The sequence below is a fragment of the Diabrotica virgifera genome, chromosome 2 (assembly GCF_917563875.1).
Source record: "Diabrotica virgifera virgifera chromosome 2, PGI_DIABVI_V3a".
Lineage (NCBI taxonomy): Eukaryota > Metazoa > Arthropoda > Insecta > Coleoptera > Chrysomelidae > Diabrotica > Diabrotica virgifera.
In genome coordinates, this window is record NC_065444.1 from 64,575,768 (window position 1) to 64,601,294 (window position 25,527).

Genomic DNA, 25,527 nt, shown 5'->3' on the forward strand with positions numbered 1-25,527 from the left:
GTGCCAAAAAAAATTAACATAAAAATAATCTATAGCTATAGACATAAGTGTTTTTAAGATACCTGTTTCTTTATAATCGTGAATAAGGAATCTATATCTATAAAAATTGCAAAACACTAGATTATTGAGGTTTGTTCTTTTTATTATAAACATTTTATCAATATTATTTATCATACAAAATCCACATATTTGAAAGTTCTGTAACTACCGAAGTAAAATTAATATTGCATCACGTAAAACAACAAATAAATCTAAAACAAGATAAATTGGTTTTAAAATCCAGTGAAATAATACCTAATACATATTATGTTCTATTCGCTCCGTGCATGACTGACACGACACCTAGCATTGTCGCCTGACATTTTTGGCAACCACAATTTGATGTTAAGCATATAATACACATATGACATATTTTACATTAATATGTAATATTTATTTACCATTTTTAATAAAATTTGTTGTATAAACAATGATACTGACATTACAAAAATTCGTCAAAACTGTTATATTTTGCCGCTGCGGATGCTGGCATAGTTTTGTCTATCCCCACCATGGTCACACACGGAGTGAATAAGACCTAAAGTGAAATTGTTGCTGCATTTTGTTTCACAGCTTGAAAGGTTTGTCCCAGTATGATTTAAACAATTTATTATTATTCAAGATTCGATCCCCAGTTCCACTATGTTTTTTAAGTTAAAACTGAATTAAGTGCCAGAAATCAATAATTATTTGGTATCTAGTACTAGTATTAGATAAGGTTGGTTAAAAAAATATCCTTTCACTAATTTTGTAAACAAATTTAACCTAATAAAAGTATACACGTAGAAGCTCTGGAATAAATAATTTTTTGTAATTTAAAAATAGAATTTTTACATTATAGAGCATTACAAACTGCTGTTCACCTCAGATCTCAATAATCATTTAAAGTTAGATTCATATCTAAAACGATATAATAAAACTACTGTACTATATACCTATAACTATTCAACAAAGACACTCAATGCCTTTAATTAATTTGTATTGATTTCTGCTTCCTTAGTTCTTCCCTGTGTTTTACACCAGAATCTAAAAAGTATATCGAAGAGGGTTTGATTAAACTTGTAGCAAATACAATACCATCACCATATTTCTTCTGCAATTTCGTTTTTAATGTTTTCATTGACATAGAACCATCGTTCGGTAGGTTATCTTCAACTCTCTCCAGTAAGTCTTTTAGTGTAAACTGCCTTTCTTCAGATTCATTAATAAACTCACAAACCTAAAAGATAAACAGAAGAATAAAACTGAAATGTTTTCATACAATTAGTCCATTCACTCACAGTAAAATATTGCAAAACCTCCGAATTTTAAAGAACCGCTTGGATTGATGTGAATTTTGGCATACACTTAGCTAACATGTCAAAGAAAAATAGTGATATTGTGCCGATGTGTGCTTTTGTCGTGGGGGTAAGTACTACCCCTTCTCAAGGGTGAAAAATATTTGTTCAAAATAAGTCCTAAAGTGAATAAACTGACTAATTCTAACCAACTTTTGTTTTATAGAGTTTTCTTCACTAAGTCAATAAACTAAAGCCAAACAATTAGGAATGCACGTCATAGGTTTAATGACGTCATAAGCCACCGGTACAAACTTCACGGCAAACAAATCCAACAAATTTTTCCTCATATATTAGTTTTTTTCGCTACTGTCAAGTTGGGCAGAACAGTGCCGTTGCCAAATAAAAAACACATATTTATTTACCAAAGCTGCTACAGCCTACACTGTTTCTCTTTGTCTTTAAGAGTGTGAAACAAAGATAATACTATCTTTACTATAAGTGTCAAACTGACATTGTCCAATATAAGCTTAAGTAAAATGTTTGTTTGTTTTTTTTTTCTTCTTTTATGGCCTTTGTGAGCTGTGCCCATATAGCCAGCAACATTTCTTAAAATTAATGCCTAATTAAACCTACCATACAACAAGACCAATCAAGGATAGGGCAGGGAAAGTGAAGTTGGTGGAAAACTAAACTGTTGTTAAAATATAAACTAAATAAATAAAATATAATTTGAAAACAATACTTAATTTGACATTATTTAACCTACACTATTATGAGAGAGGTCAGTTACTATTTACCATCTAACCAAATATAATAATAGTGGCGTCATATATAATCGTCACTTCTTCTTCTTCTTTCTCTACGGCACTACAGTCCAAATTGAGCTTGGGCCTTCTTTATTTTTTGCCTCCACCCTTGCTTGTCTGTGGCTGCTCTTCTCCATACACGGACTCCTAAAAGGGCTTGTGCGTCGCTGTTTACTGTGTCTTCCCAGCACTTTCTTGGCTTTCCAACCGGTGTCTTTCCCTGCATTCTAGCATCCAGTGCTCTTTTTGGTAGCCTATCCTCTCCCATTCTTATCACATGTCCGGCCCATTGCAGTCTTTGTATTCTAATGAAGTCCGATCAGTGATAATCGTCACTACTTCTACCCAATAAAATGCTCACTCTAATAGGAATGGCATGTCAAAAAATCTATTTATTCCCTATATATTTTTTCAAATTTAGAATATGGCAACAAGGTGAAAATTACGTGCATTCCTTATTCTTTGACTTCTAGTTAGGGTTACCATAATTTATTAAGGCCAAATCCGGACAGGGGTAGTCCACGGGGTTGTAGAAAATGTAAAATGTGAATTTGACTGTATTGCTACCTCTACATTGTACACATATGCGAAATGCAAATGGTACAATTAAAAGTACAGCTGTTTCTCTACAATATGCAACTAACATCGAAAATCTCTGCCAGTTTAAAATACATATACACCTATGTTTTAACATACTTTAGACCTAAGGTGCTGCGCAGAATGAAATTTTCCACCGTTGGGCCTAGTATTTTCCATAGTAAAGAAAAAATCCGGACATTTCTTATATCCGGACGCCAATCCGCACATGTCTCTCAAATCCGGACTGTCCGGACGAAATCCGGACGTATGGTAACTAACCGTCAACTACTTCTAGTTGACTTTTCAAGTTATTTGTGAATGTGATGTTAATTTTTTAACATCAACTTGGTACATAGGTTGCATATATCATTCGCCTTCATCATCAGATGCTAGGTTTATGGAAGAACTGGATAATATTTTTGATTTTATTGTTTCAACGAACCACTCTTTCATTTTAGTGGGCGATTTCAATTTAGATCAATTGTCAAGAACTTTTTATGTCAAAAAAATAAATGATCAAATGTTGAGCTACGGTATTTGCCAATTAGTTACAGAACCTACTAGAGTGACAAATGTATCTAAAACACTGGTAGATTATGTCCTGTCAAATACTAATAATATCATAGTAAATGTTCATGAAACTCCAAAATTAACTGACCACTCCATTATTTCTGTTAATCTAAGAAATACTAAAAGTACAGAGCATTATAATGTTAAGAAATTTAGAAATTTAAGTCAGAGTAATATTTTGACAATTCAAACTAATTTAATGTATTATAACTGGAATTTGAATTCTGTTGATGTTGACTCGATTTTTAATGAGTTATTTTTAAATTGTGAGATTGAAATCAATAAAACAGCACCTATTCAAATCTGCCGGCAAAACTTAAAGCTACCTTGGTTTGATAACGAAGTTTACTCTCTTATAAAATTACGTGATAATGCTTATAGAACTTTTAAAACAGCACTTGAACCGTTTAAACAGGAGTTGTGGAGTAATTTTAAAAGATATCGTAATGAAGTTGTTAATTTGTTAAAAACTAAAAAAAATCTTTATTATTTTAATAAAATAGATAGATTTAGACACAACCCCAAAGAAATGTGGAGAACATTAAAAAATTTAGTGAACATTAAATCCAAGGGTTCACCTCAATATGTTCAATTTGAAACAGGTATGTATTCAACATGTCAAGATAGCAAAGAAATCGCTAACCAGTTCAACAGTTACTTTGTTTCAAGTATCAACAATATTGTTGGAGCTTTGGATTTGAGGCAAACCTGGTGTAATAAAAATAATAACTTATACCTACCAATAAATAAATTTAAATTAGTATCTTTAAACGAATTATGTATGTATGTTAATAAATTAGACAGTAAATGCTCAGTTCATGATATATTAAACGCTAAAATTCTCAAAGAGATTTTTGAAACAATTGGGCATATTATACTAAATTTAATCAATACTTGTCTGTCTACTGGTAAAATTCCGAATCAACTTAAAGTTAGTACAATTGTACCAATTCAAAAAATCAATAATACAGTGAAAGCTGAAGAATTCAGACCCATCAATACACTACCCCCAATTGAAAAATTGATTGAGCTTGTTGTGTATGATCAAATTATTGAACATGTTAAAACAAATGCTATTTTGATAAGTAATCAATCTGGTTTCAGAAAGCAACACTCTTGTGATTCGGCACTTCAATTGACAATTAGTAAATTTAAAACTGAATTGGATCAAAACAAATATGTAGTATCTGTATTCTTAGACCTTAAGAGGGCGTTTGAGACCATAGACCGTAATATTTTACTGGCAAAATTGTGGCAGTATGGCATTAGGGGTGGAGTTTTTGACTGGCTGAATAATTATCTATCAAATCGCAAGCAGAAGGTTAAATTCAATAATTGTATGTCAGATGAACTTAACATTGATCTAGGTGTACCTCAGGGCAGTGTCCTGGGGCCATTACTTTTTATTCTCTACTTGAATGATATAGATCTATTTGTGGATTGTGAGTTTGTCAATCTTTTTGCTGACGATACGTTAATAGCTTGTAGTGATGTATGCTTGGAAAATGCAGTGGCAAAAATGAATTCAATTCTAGAGGCTGTTTATAATTATTTAACATTAAACAAGTTAAAATTAAATGTATCAAAGACAAAAGCTCTAATTGTAACCAGTAGATATAAGTATAAAAAAATCAATATAAATAGCATTAATTTATCCATAAATGGTGAAAAGATTGAAATAACAACAACTATTAAATACTTAGGATTTCAACTTGATAACACTCTTTCATTGGAAGATCATTTTGTTTATATACACAAAAAAATCAGCAAGAAATTATTCTTTTTTACAAGAATAGCAAAAAATTTATCTTTAGAAACTAGACTTACTGTATATAATTCAATAACCACATTTTGATTATTGTGCATCAGTCTTATATTTGTTCAACCTAAACAAAATGGGGCAACTTCAAAAATTACAAAATCGTGGCATGCGTATAATATTAAGAATGGGTCGATGGACACCAATAAATTTAATGCTGAATACATTGAACTGGTTTTCGGTATATCAAAGGTTTCAATATTTTGCATTGATTTTTGTTTATAAAATTAAAAACAATATAGCTCCCGATTATTTTCAGCAATTTATTAATTTTCCTAATACACACATACACGATACTCGAAATAAAAATAACATATACTTTTCTAAAATGAATTATAGCAGCTCAATGAATTCATTAATATTTAGAGGTTTCAGAGAATTTAATGAGTTGCCTAATGAATTAAAAGACTGTAGGACAGTTAAAAGTTTTAAAGATAAATTAAAGGTTTTCCTTAAAAATTTAAAGTAGTATGTATTTGAATTGGCGGTGAACGTGCACAATATTTTTGTTTATTTTTATTGACTTTTATTGGTTGGGGAACTTGTTAATTTGATTATAATTCGTTATTAATTTTGATTATAATTTGTTATTATTTTTTAATTTATTATTACATTTATTTTTTTTTATTGAATTTTTTTATTGTGAATCATTGTATTGTATTTTCCTTCGTTTTATATGTAAAAAAATGTATTTAAGTTAAATTTGTATATTAGGTTACCTATTTTGAAATAAAGATATCTATCTATCTATCTATCTATCTATCTATCTATCTATGAATAGTTAATTTTTCAACAAAAAAGGACATGTTTTTAGATAGTTTTTCGCAAGTAATTCAAAAAGTAAGTAATTTATCAAAAAAAACATTCTTAGCAAAAACATTGCTTTTAAAAAAATAGTGTATGTGTGAAATCTGTATACCCAGTAAAAGCAGAGTTGTAGCTAATGAAAAGTAGGTTCTTATTCTTCAAATCTCATCACAAGTTTTTTAAAGGCTTTATTTTCGTTTTTTTTTTTAAGTTTCCAGCATTAAGAGTAGGCAAGTTACGCTCAAAATAAAGTTTGTCCCTTTTTCTGCTAAAAAATCATGAAAATCACCCCCTAATTAGCACCCAAAATGAAATTCATTATTACCGCTTCAGAAGCTTTTTACTTATGTATTATTTATATGATCTGTAAGTTTCACTGGTTCAAAGTACTTTTTTTTTTAAATGCTTGAACGAGTCTCTAATCACAATTTTGGACAGCCATAACCAATTTTTGTCTTACAGAAAAACAAAAATCTAAAACATTCAGAAAAGCAAAGCATACATTTTTTACTATTTGAGATTTTTGGTATCACTAACAATTTTAGTTATTTTGAAAAAAGGCATTTTCCCTGAAAAGTGCTTCATATTTTGGTTATTTCACATTGAAATATGCGGTTTGGAATTTGACAAATAAAAACTTTCTTTTTATTAGCTACAACTCTGTTTCTACTGGGTCTACAGACTTTATACATACACTATTTTTTTTTCATCTTTTTATACGCTATATTTTTGCTAAGGATATTTTTTTCAATAAAATTATTACTTTTTGAGTTATTTGAGAAAAAAATGTCCAAAAAGGTGTTTTTTTTTTTGTTGAAAAATGTACATATTCACTTTTTTTACCCCTGAGAAGGAGTGGAACTCATCCCCTGGGCAAAAGCACACATCAGCACAATATCACTTTTTTTCTTTGACATGTTAGTTATGTGTATGCAAAATACCATGTCAATCCAAGCGGTTCTTTAACACATTATAGGTAGTTTTTTTGTGTATAGAGCCTTTCAACTTGGTTATTTCGTCAAAATTAATGTATGTGTTACCGTAAAAACCCGATTTCAGTTAAAACCCGAATTTACTAGGAAAAACTAGTTTTAACTGTGGTCTTTAGACAATTCTAGTTTTAACTAGTGAAAACTAGAACTATCAAATATTTTCAGTTAATTCTAGTTAAGAGTAAACATATTTCAGTCAAAACTAGTTTTTACTAAACTTTTCAGTAATTGCCAGATTCAACTAAAACTCAGTAAATAATTTGCTACCCCGGTTGTTTGCAAATAATTTCTATAAATCGTAAAATACTGGACAAGATCGCAAACATAAAAAACGCAAGTCCTTTTGACCACGTTGTTGTGTTATTGTCTTGCATCCAGGCTGCTAACATTTTCTCGTTGTCTTGCTTAGCTCGACCGACTGAACCTTGACTCTGGCTGTGTCTTGGTTTTCCATGAACTAATTTTGCCTCAGGCCAGTATGACATTACCTTATTAATTATAACTGCATTACCAAACTCTCGGCCGTTACCGGAATGTAAAATGCATGAATGTAAAAAATCAAGAATATATCCGTTAATTGATAAGCAACTTCTTCCACCCTCTTACTTTGTAATGGTTTCAACAAAACAAATTTTGCTAAATGGTCTTGATAAACCATAATAAACTTGTAGTAGCCGTGATCCTCTTGTGATTGCATATCGATCAAATCTACCCAACAGCGACTATTCATTTCTGAATGCAATATAGATTTCGACACGCGACCCCTCTTAGCTTTACTCTTCTTCCGTTGGCAGGTTTCGCACATTGATATAAAATTATTGAATATATCAATTGTTATATTTGCGTAGTTTCTGGCGGTTTCAGTCTTCAACCTATGAACCTATCCCAACTTCCATGACCAATAGCAACGTGGGCTGCTTCAATTATGTCAAAAATGTCTTCAGTAGGTACATAATATTTGATGGGTTCAATTCTAGAAGCCAAATTTTTTATTTCGCCAACTTCAACAATTCTAAATCGTTTTAGTGTTTTTTTGGCAGACAATTGCGCATCTTGTACTTCGGCCATTAATTTATTATACATGCTTTTGGTCACAACATTGTAGTGACTTTCTTTCTTCTCGCTCTGTTCCTTTTGTAAAATCTTTTCCAAAAAACGTTCTTTCTAGGTTCTTATACCTCTGCTCTCAACCTGATCTTCGACATTATCACTGATGGTGAATAATACACAGTAGTGTAATATAACTAATAACACCTGGTCTAATTTTAACTGGTATTAACTAGTAATTTTAGTAAAAACTCGTTTGAACTATAATAGTATAAACTACTCTAAATGAAATTTGTTCGGGATTTCTAGTTTTAACTAAATTTAGCAGTCAAATGTAGTTTTGACTAGCTAAAACTAGAATTGTCTAAAGTGCTTAGTTAAAACTAGTTTTTCCTAGTAAATTCGGGTTTTAACGGTTACATATATGTTACGGACAATAATGTAAATTGGCCATTGACGTTAAAGACTGGGCATTGTTGTGAATGTCCATTTCCCTTGGTTATTAACGACAATGCCCGGCCATTAACAACAATAACATTAGTTATTGGCCAATGTTGTAAAAAAAGTAACCTAAAATTAGACTTTTCATCAATAACCGGTCAATAATGACAGTGGCCAAAAGGAAATGGCCAATGTTGATAAATAAATAAAATTAGGTATGATGTCCTATTATTTTTTTATCTAAGATAACTTTTGAAGGCTAATCATTTTTATTTTGACGAGATAGTGAACCATTACATTTTGTACAAGCACAATTTCAGCACAAGCACAGAAAATATAACCTATCTTTTAGTCTAAATTTCAACATTGACCGATTAACAACGAGCATTGTTGACATTGACCAGACAATGATGGAAAAGTTATCAAGAATTTAAAATTATCATCAATGTCCAGTTTCTATGGACAATAACGTTAATATCTGGCCATTGTCGACAATGACTAATTCAACAGGCCATTGTCGATATTGACCAGTTATTAACATTATTGGCCGGATTTATGTTATTGCCCGTAACATATATTTAAGAAAACATACTTCATAATATACTGAATTCGCTCTGCCAAGATTCACTTTGATACATTCAGAATAGGAAACATACAACACAAAAATTCCTACCTCACACTATTAACTGTTCAAATGAACTTAATCTTTCATTAAAAAAAGAAGAATTATTAGAAATAGTGGGAGATACTAATCTTATAAAATTTTGTGTAGTTTATTTGTACAAAATATTTTTATTTTGTATAATAAATAATTTTCTCATTTGTTATCAATAGGTACATTATAATGGTGTAAATAAATAATTATTGACTGACGTAAGGTTTATGTTATTTATGACTGTTTACTATTAATAATATTGGCTAAAAGCAGATATGTTTGGTTGTGTAGTAATTTCCAGACACATCTAGCAACTGAACTTTCCAAAAAAGAAATTACTAACGTCACTAGACAGTTGTGTCTCAGAAAAGCGAATCGACTTTATATTATCATCTAGGCCATTTTTTTCTCTCAGTGTGCATTTAAAAATGCAGTTAATATACAAATAAACAAAAAGTGTTGGTTCCATGTGACCAACGGCCCATTAGTTGGTCCCATGGGACCAACATGGTAGGGAACATGTTTAAATTCAGAGTAAAAACCAGGAGTAAATGGACTAAATATTGTTACATCAAATTCACACAGTCATGTCCTTTTATAAGTGTCTGCATATGCAATCGTATCAGTGAATGTGTTAAGCTGTTTATGAATTAAAACATGTTTTAACTTTTTTATATTTTTCGTCTTACCTTTTCAAAAGCTGAAATTAAGTTCTGATCTTCTGGGCGTCCCTTTTTCGTAGATTTTGATGGCGTATAGAATAATTGTGTATAGCATTGTTTATGGTATCGAGCCTTCATCAATACCAAATTCACATTTTTGATACGTTCTACAATCTGACGACCAAAATCGTCATTTCTTTTACTAGCCTTTTCTAAAAATTTATCTTTTAAACTCGGTGTCGTGCATAGTATAAAAATTTTAGAATCTCTTGCCTTGGGATGTCTTTCATTACCACAAAGGCAACATTTTGTTTTAAAACTAAAATGATTCACTGTAGGTTTCCCTTCTGATTTCGTTTCACCATTTGGTTTGGCCTGTTCAAAAAGAAGCTTAATATTATCTTTATTTGTGTATTCTACTTTACAATTTTTGTGAACTTGAAGCACTTCAACATTGTTTAGTAATTCGTGTTTTCCGTCTTTTCTTGATTTACTAGCTGCCACTAAATTCGGTATTCCTTTTCCTACAAACTCAGTTTCGCCTTCTGTGAATGGTTTTTCGCAAATAAAGCATTTTGTTGGGTCCATCTTCATTTGAAAGGAAACTAAAAATTTATTGTTTTTGTTGACATAGATGACAGCTGCCGCGTCCGTAATTTAACCTTATTCTTCTTTTTTATTTTAACCTTTGTTAAATGTGTACACAGCCAGGATGATGAAGGATAAAATCCACAAAGGGTTAAATCATGACAAATAAGATAATATATTGCACATCCGGAAGTCGTGACGTAACTGGAGACCGACAAGTTCGTAATGGTTCGTAATCATTCGTAATGTCCGATTACTTTGAATTGTTCGCGGTTGTATTTTATATTTTATCTTTGACAGTTATTCTGACTGGAATCTCGACACTAAATTCTTTTCGAATACATTGAAGTTTAATGTTATTCTGCTAATTGAATAATTTCATCACATAATGCATACAAATCCCATTTAACTTTAACAAGAATTCAAATTCAACTTCCGGTCTCCAGTTACGTAATCAATGCGCGAACTCGGACGTATTTGAGCTACGGGAAAATACTATCTCTTTATTTATATAGTATCATGGGTTAAATTATGAATTTTGCAAATTGCGTTATCAATCATCGACTTTTCACGATCTTATCAGTCTCCTTTTCCCAATCCTTGACATGGCTTCGTTGACTTCATTTTTCCATTATCCTTCCGTCGTCCTTTCCTTTCCTGTTCCCCTTGAGCTCCGTTCTGTAACCTTGTTTATCCATGTATTTTCTACTCTACGTACGTAGTCGTACCATTTTAGTCTTGTTTCATGTATATACTGTAGGGAAACTTTTCCCACTTTCAATCTTCCCCTTATCTCTTCATTTGGTATCCCGTCTCTTCTGGTAAGGTCACAGCATCTTTTTCAGTACATATTCCATTTCAGTCGACAGAATGCTTCTTTGATATTTTTGTTTATAATCAAATTTCTGCTGCATATGTCATATTCATTCGTATATTTGGTATATCTTGTTTTTTCCTTGATGTTTTTAATCAAAATTGCACTGTCTTACTCAAAATCTATTTTGTCAATATATCTCTTCTTCTGTTGTTACGTTTTTCAATATTACAAAACACAAATATTTAAATTTCTTCTTTCCTTTTATTTCTATGTGTGCTTCTATTTCCAAATGTTTAACGCCTTCTTCCGATATTGCTAAGTCTTCCGTTTTCTTCATATTTATGGTAGTTCTAATCTTGCTATCAGTATATAGTCTATGGTCGCTGCCATAGCCACCTTTACTTTACAAGCCATGAAGTTGAAACTTGGCAACATCTAAGCGTAGACCGGTTAATTCTGACAGTTCTCATTTATTTTTAAATGTTTTTAAATAATATTCACTGTATTTACAGAAAAACTCAAACATTTTACAATATTTCGTGCTCCAAATTATAAAGAATATTAAAAGGTATGTATTAAGATGATTTTAGTTCAATATAATATATTTTTATATACTATATTTTATAGTATAATATATTTTTATATAAACTTACGTGCATATAGAAATGCGTCCACTTAAAATTTTTGTCATTTTTGATGTCTTATATTTACTAAACCTGTTGGCCGATTCAAGTGATTTTTTTAATATGTTATAGCCTGATTCTTTAACAAAATATGCTGTAATAATATTGTTGCTAAGCAGTTAATTCTAAACCCCAACACTTCACATCAAACCATGTGAGAAATTGTTGTTATAGTTATTTCTAGCGATATTTGTATATAATTTAAAATAAGATATTATTTATTTAAAATAAAGTACTTTACACATATTCTTGTTATTGATTATTTTTTGTATAATAATAATAATATATTAAAACCCAACTATAGACTCTGGTTTTCTTAATAACATTCTGTTTTTTTTTATTATTTCGTTTATGTTGGATAATAAAAAAAATTAGCTACTTTAACAACTAGATTTTTGTTCTTTATCAATTCAGGGTGTTTCTAAATAAGTGCGAAAAACTTTAAAGGGAAAGGAACAAAATGCAAAATTTTGACGCCTGTCAAAATTTTCAGTGTATTTTAAATGCAATCATTTTTTTCGAATCCTGAGAAAACTAATAAGTATTTTTGAAAAATTTAAACGCTGAATGAAAGATTACTTTATTACCGAGGGCCGAAAGTCCCTTAGAATGAATGAAAAGTTGTTTTTGAATGACATATTTGAAACTAAAAATCACACTAAATTTTCTTAATTTTTCGCCCCTGTAACTTATTATAATAAACATAGAAGTTTTCAGGGACTTTCGGCCCTCGGTCCTAACGTAATCTTTCATTCTGCGTTTAAATTTTTGAAAAATACTCATTAGTTTTCTTAGGATTCGAAAGAAATTAATCCCATGTATATTCTTGTTATTGGTTTTTTTTTGTATAATAAACGTTACTTACAAGGAAGTACTTTTAATTTTATTTTGTACAAACTTCTAATTAATAATATTTTCTTGTTCGACTCAAAAAATACTATAAATTTTACCAGAATTTCTACTTTAAAATTGTGTTTTCAAAAGCGGTAGTCCGAAAGTCGGACTACGCACGTCATCAATTGCGATGTTGCCTTTTTCTCTTCATGGCTTGTTAAGTAAAGGTGGCTATGTCGCTGCCATTCTGCTCCTGTTTATACTCTTACTTTCTTTATTCGAATTGCGTTTTCTTTATTCAGTATGATGTAATCTATTAATTACTTAAGGTTTTTTGTTTCATATCCATATGTGTACTTTATGAATTTCTTTATGTTCAAAGAAGCCGTTGGTGATTCTTAGGCCGGTTTATCTCTCATACTTTTGTGAGTCTTTCACCGTTGTCGTTTCCAACGTCATTCCCGAATCTTCCTATTGTTTGGTCATCTTCCTTTTTTTCAACTCTACCATTCAGATTTTCTGCAATGATTATTTCTTCCCTTTGTAATTTCCTCTTGCAGCATATCCATGAAGTTGTCATTTTCCTTGATGTTATTTTTTTGTGTTAATTCTTTAATACCTGTATATTTTACAGTATATATTAGTATATACAGTATTATACTAAATAAAATAAAAAAGTTGCAATTAAAAATTAATAGAATAAAATTTTAAACAATTTTTAATTAGAATATGTTTTAGGTCATCAGTTACAGTTATTACAGAAGAACTGAAGAAACCTGAAGTGTAAGTATGGGTAATAAAATATATATTCTCTATATTAGACATTTATTTAAAGGATAATATATTAAATATCCTTCTACGATTTATTGTACATACAGAGTGTTAATTTTTTAATTAGATACATCACAGTGAAGGAAGCGCTAAAATCGACAACATTGCTCAATATTCCACTATATAGTATCGGTGCGTAATCGTCCATCGGCAGATTCAAACAAATACCACAGTATAGTAGTCGGAGAGATAGAAGCGGATTTTGTGCGTGATAAGTAATATGGAAAAAGTATATGGGAATATGTTGAACAAGTTGTGTACATACTTTCCCCAACGGCCGGAAAAAAGAGTGGGGGCCGAGGGTAGATATAAGGGGTCAAAGTCGCGGTTTTTATTTTTTTTTGTGACGCTCTTGGTAGAGATAGTGCACCAAAATTTAAGAATAAGTAGGTCATGACGTAGCTAATTAAAATCTCCAGGGGCGGAACGCTGCGTGGCCGACAAAGGGGTGGGGGAAGGGGTGAATATAAAAGTTATAATTGTTTTTTTTTTGTGACGTTCCTGATCGAGATAGTGCACCAAAATTTGGAAATAAGTAGACCATGACATAACTAAGTAAAATCCCCAGAGCCGGAAACCAGATTGGGAAATGAGGGTAGTTATAAGGGGTTAAAGTCGCGGTTTTTATTATTCTTTTTGTGACGCTCATGATCGAGATAGTGCACTAAAATTTGGGAATAAGTAGGCCATGACGTAACAAATTAAAATTTCCAGGGGCGGAGCGTTGCGTGGTCGACAAAGGGGTGGGGACAGGGGTGAATATAAAAATTAAAAGGGGTTTTTTGTGACGTTCCTGATAGAGATAGTGCACCAAAATTTGGGAATAAGTAGACCATCACATTACTAAATAAAATCCCCAGAGCCGGAAACTAGAGTGGGGGACGAGGGTAGTTATAAGGGATCAAAGTCGCGGTTTTTACAATTGTTTTTCTGACGCTCATAATCGATATAGTGCACCAAAATTTGGGAATAACTAGTTCATGACGTAACTAAGTAAAATACCCAGGGGCGGAACGCTGCTTTTGGGGACAAAGGGGTAGGGTCAGGGGTGGATATATAAATTATAAGAGTATTTTGTGACGTTCGTGATCGGGATAGTGCACCAAAATTTGGGAATAAGTAAATCATGACGTAACTTAGCAAAATCTCTAGGGACGTAATGGTGTGTGGGGGAACAAAGGGGTGGCGGGCAGGGGTCAATATGCATAACTTTTGGGTGATGATCGTCTTCGAGAATACGTCCGCAAAAATTTCGAGAATAATAATTATAATTATTTGCCTAAATCAATGTTATACAATTTTTTTGAAAAATATAAGAAATTTTAACTTTTTCTCTACATCTCGATCACGAACGTCACAAAAAACCACTTATAATTTATATGTTTACCTGTGCCCCCACCCCTTTGTCGGACACGCAGCGTTCGCTCTTAGAGATTTTACTTAGTTACGTCATGAACTAGTTATTCCCATATTTTGGTGAACTATCTCGATCATAAGCGTCAGAAAAAAAATGGTAAAAACCGCGAATTTGACCCCTTATAACTACCCCCGTCCTCCACTCTGGTTTCCGGCTCTGGAGATTTAACTTAGTTATGTCATGGTCTACTTATTCCCAAATTTTGGTGCACTATCTGGATCAGGAACGTCACAAAAACCCAATTATTTTTATATTCACCCCTTCCCCAAACCCCTCTGTCGGCCACGCAGGTTTCCGCCCCTGGAGATTTTAATTAGTTACGTCATGAACTAGTTATTCCCAAAAAAAACCGCGATTTTAACCCCCTATAACTACCCTCGTCCCCCAATTTGGTTTCCGGCTCTGGGGATTTTACTTAGTTATGTCATGGTCTACTTATTCCCAAATTTTGGTGCACCATCTCGATCAGGAACGTCACAAAAAAACCAATTATATTTTTTTTATTCACCCCTTCCCCTACCCCTTTGTCGGCCACGCAGGTTTCCGCCCCTGGAGATTTTAATTAGTTACGTCATGAAATACTTATTCCCAAATTTTGGTGCACTAACTCGATCAAGAGCGTCACAAAAAAAAATAATAAAAACCGCGACTTTGACCCCTTATATCTACCCTCGGCCCCCACTCTGGTTTCCGGCCGTTGGGGAAAGTAATGTACACAACTAGTTCAACATATATCCCCATATAGTTTTTCCATATTACTTATCACGCACAAAATCCGCTCCCAGCTCTTAGACTATAGGAGGAATTCTCCTATACTGTGCAAATACCACATTTAGTCCAAACAAATTAATATATTTTTTCTACAATCACTTGATAAAGAAGACTTTTTCGCTTGTCAATGGCAACGAAAAGTTGACGTTTACTGAGTAACGCGACTTTATCGCTCTCGTCGTCCGTAGCAACCGTGCAACCATACAATACAAACACGTTGAACATTCAAATTGAAAGATATAAAAGTTAAGGTTATGACATTTTAATGAAAGATATAAAATAGTTACAATAAAGTTAATGATTTAAAAATATAGTATCATTTTATTAAGTGATTGTAGAAAAAATGTTGTATGTATTACAAGCGCAAAGTGGCATTATTGCTTTCGAGTAATTACCGCTCTCCGCTACGCGTCGAGCGGTAACTCTTACTCTCAAGCAATAATGTATCACTTTTCGCTCTTAATACAGAAATAACTATTTTGTCACCTAAGAGATGTTTTAACCAAATAATGCCTCAAAGATAATGTATAGGTACCTACAGAATAATTTTGAAGTCGGTTCCGCTAATGAACTTTTTTTTCCTTTAATATAGAAAAAAATGTTTAACTTCTCTTGCAATATTTATCGTATAATAATAATTTTAACTGTACTGTATTTTAAGTTCTGAAATGACTAATTTACAATGAGTAGGTAACCTAATACGATTGTTAAAATACCGACAAGTATAGTTATCTATAAAGCGGTTATACTTACATTTCTTAAATATTTATACCAGACTACCAAACATTTCCATAGTTGTATTTTAAGTGTTAAAGAATGTTCAAAATTTATTTACTCGTTACGATAGTAACACTTTGTTATTAAAACCATTTTATCAATATTTCTATTTAGTCCAGAAAGGCACTGCGCATCCGCTAGGAAAAATATTCCGATTCGGATTTTTTGCACAATCTTACTCAAAAAGGACCCCTTTTAACAAATTTGCATGTTGCCAGGACCAAAAGTGGGTCAAAAATTTTTTAAACGTTTTTTTTTTGTTTTTTTCCTTAAATTCTTTTTTTTTGCACGGAACAAAGTTTTTTTAGGTTTTTTGGATCATTCCAAACAGAAAAGGTCTTTAATGACACATTTCTCTAAAGTTGATAGTTTTTGACATATAAGCGATTAAAAATTGAAAAATTGCGAAATCGGCCATTTTTAACCCTCAAAAACTATGTGAAAAACTGAAAATTTGAATATTTCCAAGGTATGTGGATATTCTTTAAGCATCGATTAATGAAATTCGTATTTGAATCGTCGGTGTGTTAAAACGTTTGTTTTTGTTCTGTTTAGCGGTCTACATACACGAGTGTGTTATTGTTACTTTGTTATTGTTATTGGAGTGAACGAAACTGTAAGTTTTGCACCAGCTTTGTTTAATTTATTTTATGTTTTGTTTATCAACGACCCAGTTAAATATTGCAAATTGACCTTGACCATAACCATGGCAAACTACCACTGTGAGAATTGTTTACATGAATTCCCCGAAAATGACAAATATAATAAGCTTCGTTGTTTTGGGGAATGTCAGCGAAATTTCTGTATGCACTGTTCTGGATACAACAAGACCATCACCAAAACTCTCCTGGACCCAAAAAATTCAAATTTAAGATTTTTCTGTAAACTATGTGATTCGCCTAGCCTCAGATATTTAAATGAAAAAATAACAAATCTATCAAAAAATCAGATACCTCATGAGAACTTTAATGCCTTAATTCAACTAACTAAAAAATTGACTGATAATTTGCCCGTTTTCATAGAGACATACGATTTATTAACAAAAAAAGATGGCAAATTGGATTACCTTACAAAAAAAATTGACGAGATCCATAAATTAAATAGCCTGATGAATCCTGAATATCTTTTAAAATCGGTACGGCAAATGCAACAAGATATCTTCAATATATCGTCAGTTTTTTTCGGCTGTTTTGATGATACTATTAAGGTTCAAGTTGAAGACTCAAATTCATTCGAGATAAAATTGGGATTACAAAGGCTATATGAAAACATCAGCGAAATATCTAATCAGATAAGTAATCTTTCCAGCACACTACCTGCTATACAAACTGAAAAAGAGGTATCTAAAAGAAAGATAGTGTATGTCACTTCAAGCACCCAAACTGAAGACCCTCAACATTTCCAAACCTGTCCAGAAAGAAAGTCAAAAGTTTCAGAAGATAAGTTCATTTTGTTGTTATCAGTAACTTAACCCCAGCATACACCCCTATACAAATAGTACACTACATTAAAGAGAGGCTAGGTATTAAGGATTATATTAGATGTTACGCTCTCCCTAAAGACGCCAACACAGCAACTGGTTACTCATTCAAAATAGGCATAAAATCCAAACCATCTATCGACTTATTATTTAATAAGGAAATTTGGCCACCTGGTGTCAACATTAAATGGTCTATAGAATCACCACACTCTGAACCAAAGACTTCATCTGAAGAAAATATGAATCCGAAGTACATCAGAAGCCAGGTTAGCTTGGAAAACTCAATTACCATTCCAAGCAACAACAAAAATGAAGTTGAAGACACGAATATATTTACAGACAAGCAGGCCATCACAATTTGCAAATCACAGGAGCTTTTCCGTTCCCATATCAATTTTGTTAAGAAAGATACTTTGGAACCATCCATAAATTTGGATCCTTTAACACCACCAAGAGTTAGACTAACTAATAACTCGAACAGTCGATATCTTCTTGCAAGATTAAGGGAACCGGACATCTTAAAGGCAATTAAACTACATCTTGCTTTTCTTCACGATCAGACTGCTTCTGTATTTTACGACGGATATACCAACACCAGCGTTAAACTCTTTTTGGCTTCCGAAGGACTACCTACTAAGACTGAAGAACTACGAAAAGTTCTTCTAGAATTTAACCATGCCTATGGAATTGGTCCAGCTGAAGTGGAAGCTGATCTTGCCGCTTATAGGTCCTATCTCACTTCGGAAAGAATTATACACCTACAAAAGTCAAGGGAATGTCACCGAAGTTATTATTCCACTGGCTCTCCAAAGCGAAATTTTTAAACAACACGACGTGTTCTGAGGGACTAGAAACCTCAAATTATTTTAGTGATGACAACTTTGGCATGGTTCTGATTAATATTCGTTCTATAAGAAATAAAACTGATGAATTATTTTTGTTTCTGGAGGAATTAGGATTTCCTCCGATAGTTGCGGTTACAGAGCACTGGCTTGAAATTAACGAGCATTTTTTTGTAGAAAAATATACCACAATTGCCAGGTATGATCATCCAAGTTCGGCTCATGGAGGCACCCTGATTCTCTCTAGAAATAATGATTTTTCTCTGGTAACAAAATATGACTTTTTGTTAAGTGAATCCTTCTTTGAGTTTTCCTTAGTTTATAATAAAAATCTTAATCTTTACATTATTTGCATTTATAGATCACCTGATTCTACCGTGGAACTATTTTTTCAGAACCTGCTAAATTTGTTAGATGACCTGCCTCATAAAAGCAGAAAAATTCTATGCGGTGATTTTAACATTAATTATGCTGCTGCTAGTGCTACCCAAGTGTCCCTGGAAAACATATTTGAATCGTATGGTCTCTCAATGCACGTTAATTCTCCTACAAGGATTACAAAAACTACATCTACCATAATCGATTATATTGTCTCAGATTTCTCACCCCTTGATGTCTGCTCTACAGTTATTAATGCGGGACTATCTGATCATGAAGCAGTGTATACGAAGTTTAACATCTTCAGCAAACCCTCCTCAAAAACCCGACGTTTAGGTAGGATTTTTTCCGCCCAGAATTTTCGTAAATTCCAAAATTTATGCTTGACTTCTGAGTGGCAATTTCCTTCTATAGACGTGGACTATAATTTCAGTGTTTTTCTAGTTAAGCTTCTCCACATCTTCAATAAGGCATTTCCTTTAATTCCTATTAAGCCAAAACATCGGAAACCTTGGGTTGCGAAAGGTTTTCGCATATCAGCTAAGAATATGCGTACACTACTATTCATGAAGAAATTTTCTACCAATGTTGCTGTCACTGAATATATCATGAAGTACAGGACAACATATCTAAAACTTGTCAGGTCAGCTAAAAAAGCCTATTATCAAAATCGTCTGGGAAGCTCTAAAAGTGTTGCAAAAGAAACTTGGTCTATAATAAACGATCTTCGAAATAAAACTCACACAGCTCAATCATTTTCCCTTCCAAATCCTGAAAGTCTAAACGACTACTTCGTTAATGTGAGTAAAAATATAACATCAACAATTTTGCCGCAACAAGATCCCATTTCTTATCTTCCTAATTCAAGACAGGTCTCGAATTCATTCTTTTTACGACCAGTCGATAACTCTGAACTGATCCAAACAATCAATAGTATCAAAAGCAAATCATCCTGTAGTACTGATGGACTATCTATAAAAATTTTCTCTAATCTCACAGAAAATGTGTTGGAAATCCTCCTCTCACTAATTAATGATTCTTTCGAAAAAGGTAAATTTCCAGAGTGCCTAAAGACAGCCATTATTATTCCTCTTCATAAGGGTGGCGAAAAATCTGATGCCTGCAACTATAGACCTATTGCCTTACTACCGGTACTCTCCAAAATTATTGAGAGACTCATTAAAACTCGACTTATGTCCTTTATCGTTAATAACAACATTTTATCACAAAATCAGTTCGGCTTTTTAACAAATAAATGTACCACTGATGCAATGTTTCCTGTACTACATGAGGTTTACCAAGCACTAAACAATAATCTTTATACTGCCACTGTTTTCTGCGACTATGCCAAAGCTTTTGATTGTGTAAATTACGACATTTTTTTTTTATTATTATTAGAAATAACCCGCATCAACCATAAAAGGTTATTAGCGGTGGTACAATTACGATACATATTAAATTGATATAAACTATGAACTATAGAGATTTTACAAAGTTGGTTTTAAATTGTTCATAACGTAGCACTCATATTTGGTTATACAATTTAGTTTCCTTTAAAAACCTAATGATTTTGTTACACTCCGCACTGTCTAACGCACACTTTATGTCACTTGGTAGTCCAGAAGTTTGTCTTTCCAGATGATATAATGGACAGTCTATAACAATGTGACTTACAGTTATATTGGTGTCACAGGCGTAGCACATTCTAGGAGGTTCCTTCCTTAGTAGGTGTTCGTGCGTCAGTCTGGTATGCCCTATTCTGATACGATGTAGTACAACCTGGTCCCTTCGTTTTACTAAATTTGGTGTTTTCGCAGTTAGATCTGGGTTTACTTGCCGCAATTTATTGTTTGGTAAGAGTTGCCATCTTTGTAACCATAAGTTCTTTGTGTACTCATTGATGCATTTTTTCATATCAGAGTGAGGAATTTGGTTAGTTCTATATTCGGATCTCTTCATTTTACAAGCTTCTTTGGCCATTTTATCTGCAATTTCATTTCCTGGTATCCCCACATGAGATGGTATCCACACAATATGTACTTGTTTATGGTTATTTTGTAGAGCCACAAGGTCTTTTTTAATTTGTTCTAGGAACGGATGATTCGGATATATTTTCTGAATGCCCTGAACTGCACTTAAGGAATCGGTGAATATTACTGCCATGTCTTCAGGTCGATTAAGAGTTTGTTGCACTGCCTTGGATATTGCAAAAAGTTCGGCGGAATATATTGAGTAGTCCTTAGGTAGTGGAAATTTGCGCACAGAATCATCTGTGACAATGGCAGATCCCACTGTTTCAAATTCGGGGGTTTTTGATGCATCGGTGTACACTAGTTGACAGGATGGATATTTATTTTTAATATTGTAGAAGTATTGGAAAAAAAGAGATGAAGGGGTGTTGTCCTTAGTATAAGTGGAGAGATCTGTATTACAATACGGAATTTGTATAGTCCAAGGGGGAGTATAATCAAAGCTGGTATGCATAATACTCGGAAATGTGAAGTTGCTAATTCTTTTGCTAAATGATGGTCGAAGATTAGGATTTTGAATGTAATTAGAATGGTAATGTGTGGAAAAGGCATAGGGGTAGGCTGGGTTGTTTGGATTAGTTGATAGCTTGCTTGCGTATTGTAGACTTAGACGTAATCTTCTAATCGAGAGTGGCGACTCATTTGCTTCTACATAAAGACTTTCAACTGGACTGGTCCTGTAGGCTCCTAGAGCTAGTCTTAGTGCGGTATTTTGTACAATATCTAATTTTTTTAATGTTGAGTCCTTAGCTGAATTATATATAATTGATCCATAATCTAATTTACTGCGGATTAAGGATTTATAAATATTGAGTAACTGTGTCGTGTCTGCGCCCCAGTTATGATTTGCTAGTACTTTAAGAATATTTATGTGCTGTAAACATGATTTTTTAAGTACTTCGATGTGTTTGTTCCAAGTAAGTTTTGAATCAAAAATCATACCTAGGAATCTAAGTTCCTCAACATTTTCTAAAACTTGATCATACAGTGTTAATTTTGGAATATTTGCAACATTTTGATGTTTTCGAGAAAAGCACATTACTTTGGTTTTAACCGTAGAAAATTTTAGTCCTGTTGTTTTAGACCATTCTTGTAGGGAATTAATAGAAAGTTGAATAATATTTGATGCTATACTAAGATTCTTATGAGAAGTATAAATTACAAGGTCATCTGCATATAGGATTGCTTTAACAGGGTTTCGGACACTGCTCACGATATCGTTAATTGCAACCAAAAAGAGTGTTGCACTTAGTGTAGATCCTTGGGGTATGCCATTTTCTTGAGTATGGTATTCTGAAAATTCCTGGTTTGATTTAACTCTGAAATTTCTGTCATCTAGAAAATTTTTGACGAATGCTAGAAAATTTCCATCTATGCCCCAATGCTGTAATTTAACAATAATGTCATATTTCCATAAAGTATCATAAGCTTTAATTATATCAAAGAAGACAGCTATAACTTGTCGATTAGTTGCAAATGCCTCATTAACTGCAGACTCTAGTGACACTAAATTGTCAGTTGTGCTTCTGTTTTTCCTAAAGCCGCTTTGCTGATGAACTATTAGATCTTTTGATTCTAAGAAAAATTGCAACCGTCTATTTATAATTTTTTCTAGTAATTTGCTTAAGGAAGATGTTAAAGATATTGGTCTATAAGATTCTGGATTTGACTTGTTTTTATTAGGTTTCAAAAGAGGAATTATTGTAGCGGTACTCCACGATTTAGGAAATTGTTTGGTGGAAAATAAAAAGTTGTATATATCTAAGAGTAGATGCTTTGCAGCTAAAGGAAGATTAATTAAAAAACAATTTGGAATTTCATCTGATCCAGGGCTACAGTTTTTAAGTCCTTGTAGTGCTTCATTTAGCTCTTGCATACTTATTGCAACATTTAGCGGGCTGACGGAATCTGTAATCTTGACCTCCTTTTCTATTTTCTTTTTGTTTTTGACAAATAATAGGTCATGCACGGAATCGCTTGAATATGTCTGGAATGAGTTCGCTAAAGCATTGGCTATTTGACTGTTATTTGTAATTAGGTTTCCCTCAATGTCAAGAGAGTTAATTTTGTTGCTGTATGAAATTCCTTTAATTCTACGGATTTTATTCCAGATCTCTGATGCCGGAGTATCGTCGGTTATCGTGGAAACATAATTTTGCCATGATTCACGTTTACTTTTCTTAATTATGTACCTTGCGTAGGCTCTGTGTTTTTTAAAATTAGATAAGTTTTCCGGTGTATGATGTTTTTTTAATACATTAAATGCATGCTTACTTTGTTTAAGTGCCTTTTCACATTGTTTGTTCCACCAAGGTACTGAATGTTTACGTTTTGATTTTGCTGTTTTGCCTATAATAATTGTGGCTACTTCTGTTAACATTGAGGTAAATTTGTCTGTAACGGAATTTATGTTATCTCCTATTGTTCCAAAATTAGGCAGGTAGTCTTCAATAAGTTGTTGGTAAGCTATCCAATTTGCATCTTTAGTTTTCCATGTTTCTGAAAAATTTATGTTTGTTTTTGTGGTATTATTGTTTCTTATTATTATAGGCCAGTGGTCGCTATCGTAGGTATGATTTAATACTTCCCAGTTTAGACTAGGAGCTAGGGAACTTTCACATATAGTCAGATCAATAGCAGAATGGTTGCCTGTAACAGAGTTAAACCGAGTTTTTTCTCCTGTATTTAATAGTACAAAATCTGTTTCATTAAGAAATTTTTCTATTTGTTCTCCTTTTTTATCTGTGGAATGGCATCCCCAGGAAATGCTGTGAGAGTTGAAGTCACCTAGAATAAGTCTAGGTTTTGGAATTTGCTCTATTAAATGCTCCAGATCTCTCGAGACAAAATCCACATCCGATGGGATATAAACATTGCACACAAAGAGCTGTGTTGGACATTGAACTTTTATTGCTACGGCTTCTAAAGCAGAATGTAAGGGAAACTCCTCTGATTCTAAATTAGAATTAACATATATTGATACTCCACCGCTTGCTTTGTTGGCGTAGTTTCTGATTTTGTGGTAGGAATCGAAATGTTTTAAGTTATATTTTTTGTTGTTTTTAAAATTTGTTTCTTGTAGGCATATAATTTGTGGGTTTGTTTCTTTTATTAGGAGTTGAAGTGTTTCGATGTGTGTAAATAATCCTTGTATATTCCACTGAATAATATCCATTTATTGTTAATATTTATTTTATTGATTTTTGTTTTTAATTGAGGTTTTCTTGGGAAACATCTGTATCTTCGGAGTTATCATTTTCAGTTTGGTCTAGATTTAGTTGACGACGTATTTTCTTCCTTATTCGTGTAATTCTAGATTTAATGCGTCTGTCTTCGAGTTTGGGGTAGATTTCTGTTAGCATTACTAATAGTCCTGTTATGTTTTTCGTGTATTCTTGTGCGATACTTAATGGATTGGGGGAACCATGTGCATCATCCAGAAAGCTTACTAACTCTGTATAGTTTAATTCAAACTGGGTTGAAGCTTCATCAATAAATTCCTTTGCAGGTTGGATAAGTGATTCAGTAGAAACTGTTTCTCCACTTTTTGTATCAGATTTAGTGACTCTTGGCTTTTTTGTTGATCTTGCTTTAGGTTTTGGAAAATCTATTTCTGTGTTTTCACTAAGTGGAGACGATATTTCAGAATGAGAACGTTTCGGTATAGTAGTTTCTGTAGGGAGTTCTTGGGAATCCATTACTTCACGAGTGTTTTCTGTTTGATTCTGAACAGAGTCATTGTTGTTTTCAGCTGTTGCATTAAAGGAAGAAATAGAGTCTTGGTCAGTTTGGGATGTAGGTATGGACGGGTTTGGTTGGATGGCCATATTGGTACATGTTGAGGCGATATGACCAGATTGATGACAGAGATAGCAGGTGAGTCCATCAGCAAGATAGATTCGGTACGATGTATTATCGAAGTCAATGAGAATTGATTCAGGAATAACAAGATTGTCGTCAGGTGTATAGTACACCTGTCTACGGAAGCTTAATACGTGACTATATTGAGGGTCTTGAATTCCCGCTCTTAAGAAAGTCATCGGTGAAATAAGATGAAAGCCATTTTCAGCAAGATATTTTTCAACGATGTGATGAGGAATAGACGGACAGACACTAGATAACAGTAACCTTTTAGCAGGAGTGACTAGTCTTCTCGCTCTAATAACATTATCTCCTATTTTTATACCTCCGTGGTCTGTTAAAAAAGTATCAACAACTTCTTTGCTGGAGAGGTAGATGCAGATTCTGGCGTTAGAAATTCTTGACGAAAAAAGTACATTTTTGGGCTGTACTAGTGATCCTACTGCTGTAACGTAGTCTTCTAATTTTAGTGTGTCTACTGCTGGGATAATAACGGCTTGGTCTTTCAAAGGGAATGTAGC

At 32.8% G+C, this 25,527-nt stretch overlaps 2 protein-coding genes across 4 annotated transcripts in view; one reads left to right on the plus strand and one right to left on the minus strand.

Moving 5' to 3' along the window:
- Nucleotides 1-25,527, plus strand: part of LOC114330085 (b(0,+)-type amino acid transporter 1) — a 156,146-nt gene that overhangs the window by 89,888 nt on the left and 40,731 nt on the right. For all 3 annotated transcript variants that reach the window (XM_028279398.2, XM_028279400.2, XM_028279397.2), the window contains exon 6: nucleotides 13,358-13,402. In XM_028279398.2, coding sequence (XP_028135199.1) covers nucleotides 13,358-13,402 — 45 coding nt within the window. The remainder of the gene's footprint in view (nucleotides 1-13,357; nucleotides 13,403-25,527) is intronic.
- On the minus strand, nucleotides 122-10,372 carry LOC114330087 (uncharacterized). Its single transcript, XM_028279402.2, has 2 exons — nucleotides 9,725-10,372; nucleotides 122-1,258 (listed from the first exon to the last, which is right to left on the minus strand). Exons 1-2 carry the CDS (start codon nucleotides 10,289-10,291, stop codon nucleotides 1,007-1,009), a joined length of 819 nt encoding a protein of 272 aa, XP_028135203.1. The 5' UTR covers nucleotides 10,292-10,372; the 3' UTR covers nucleotides 122-1,006.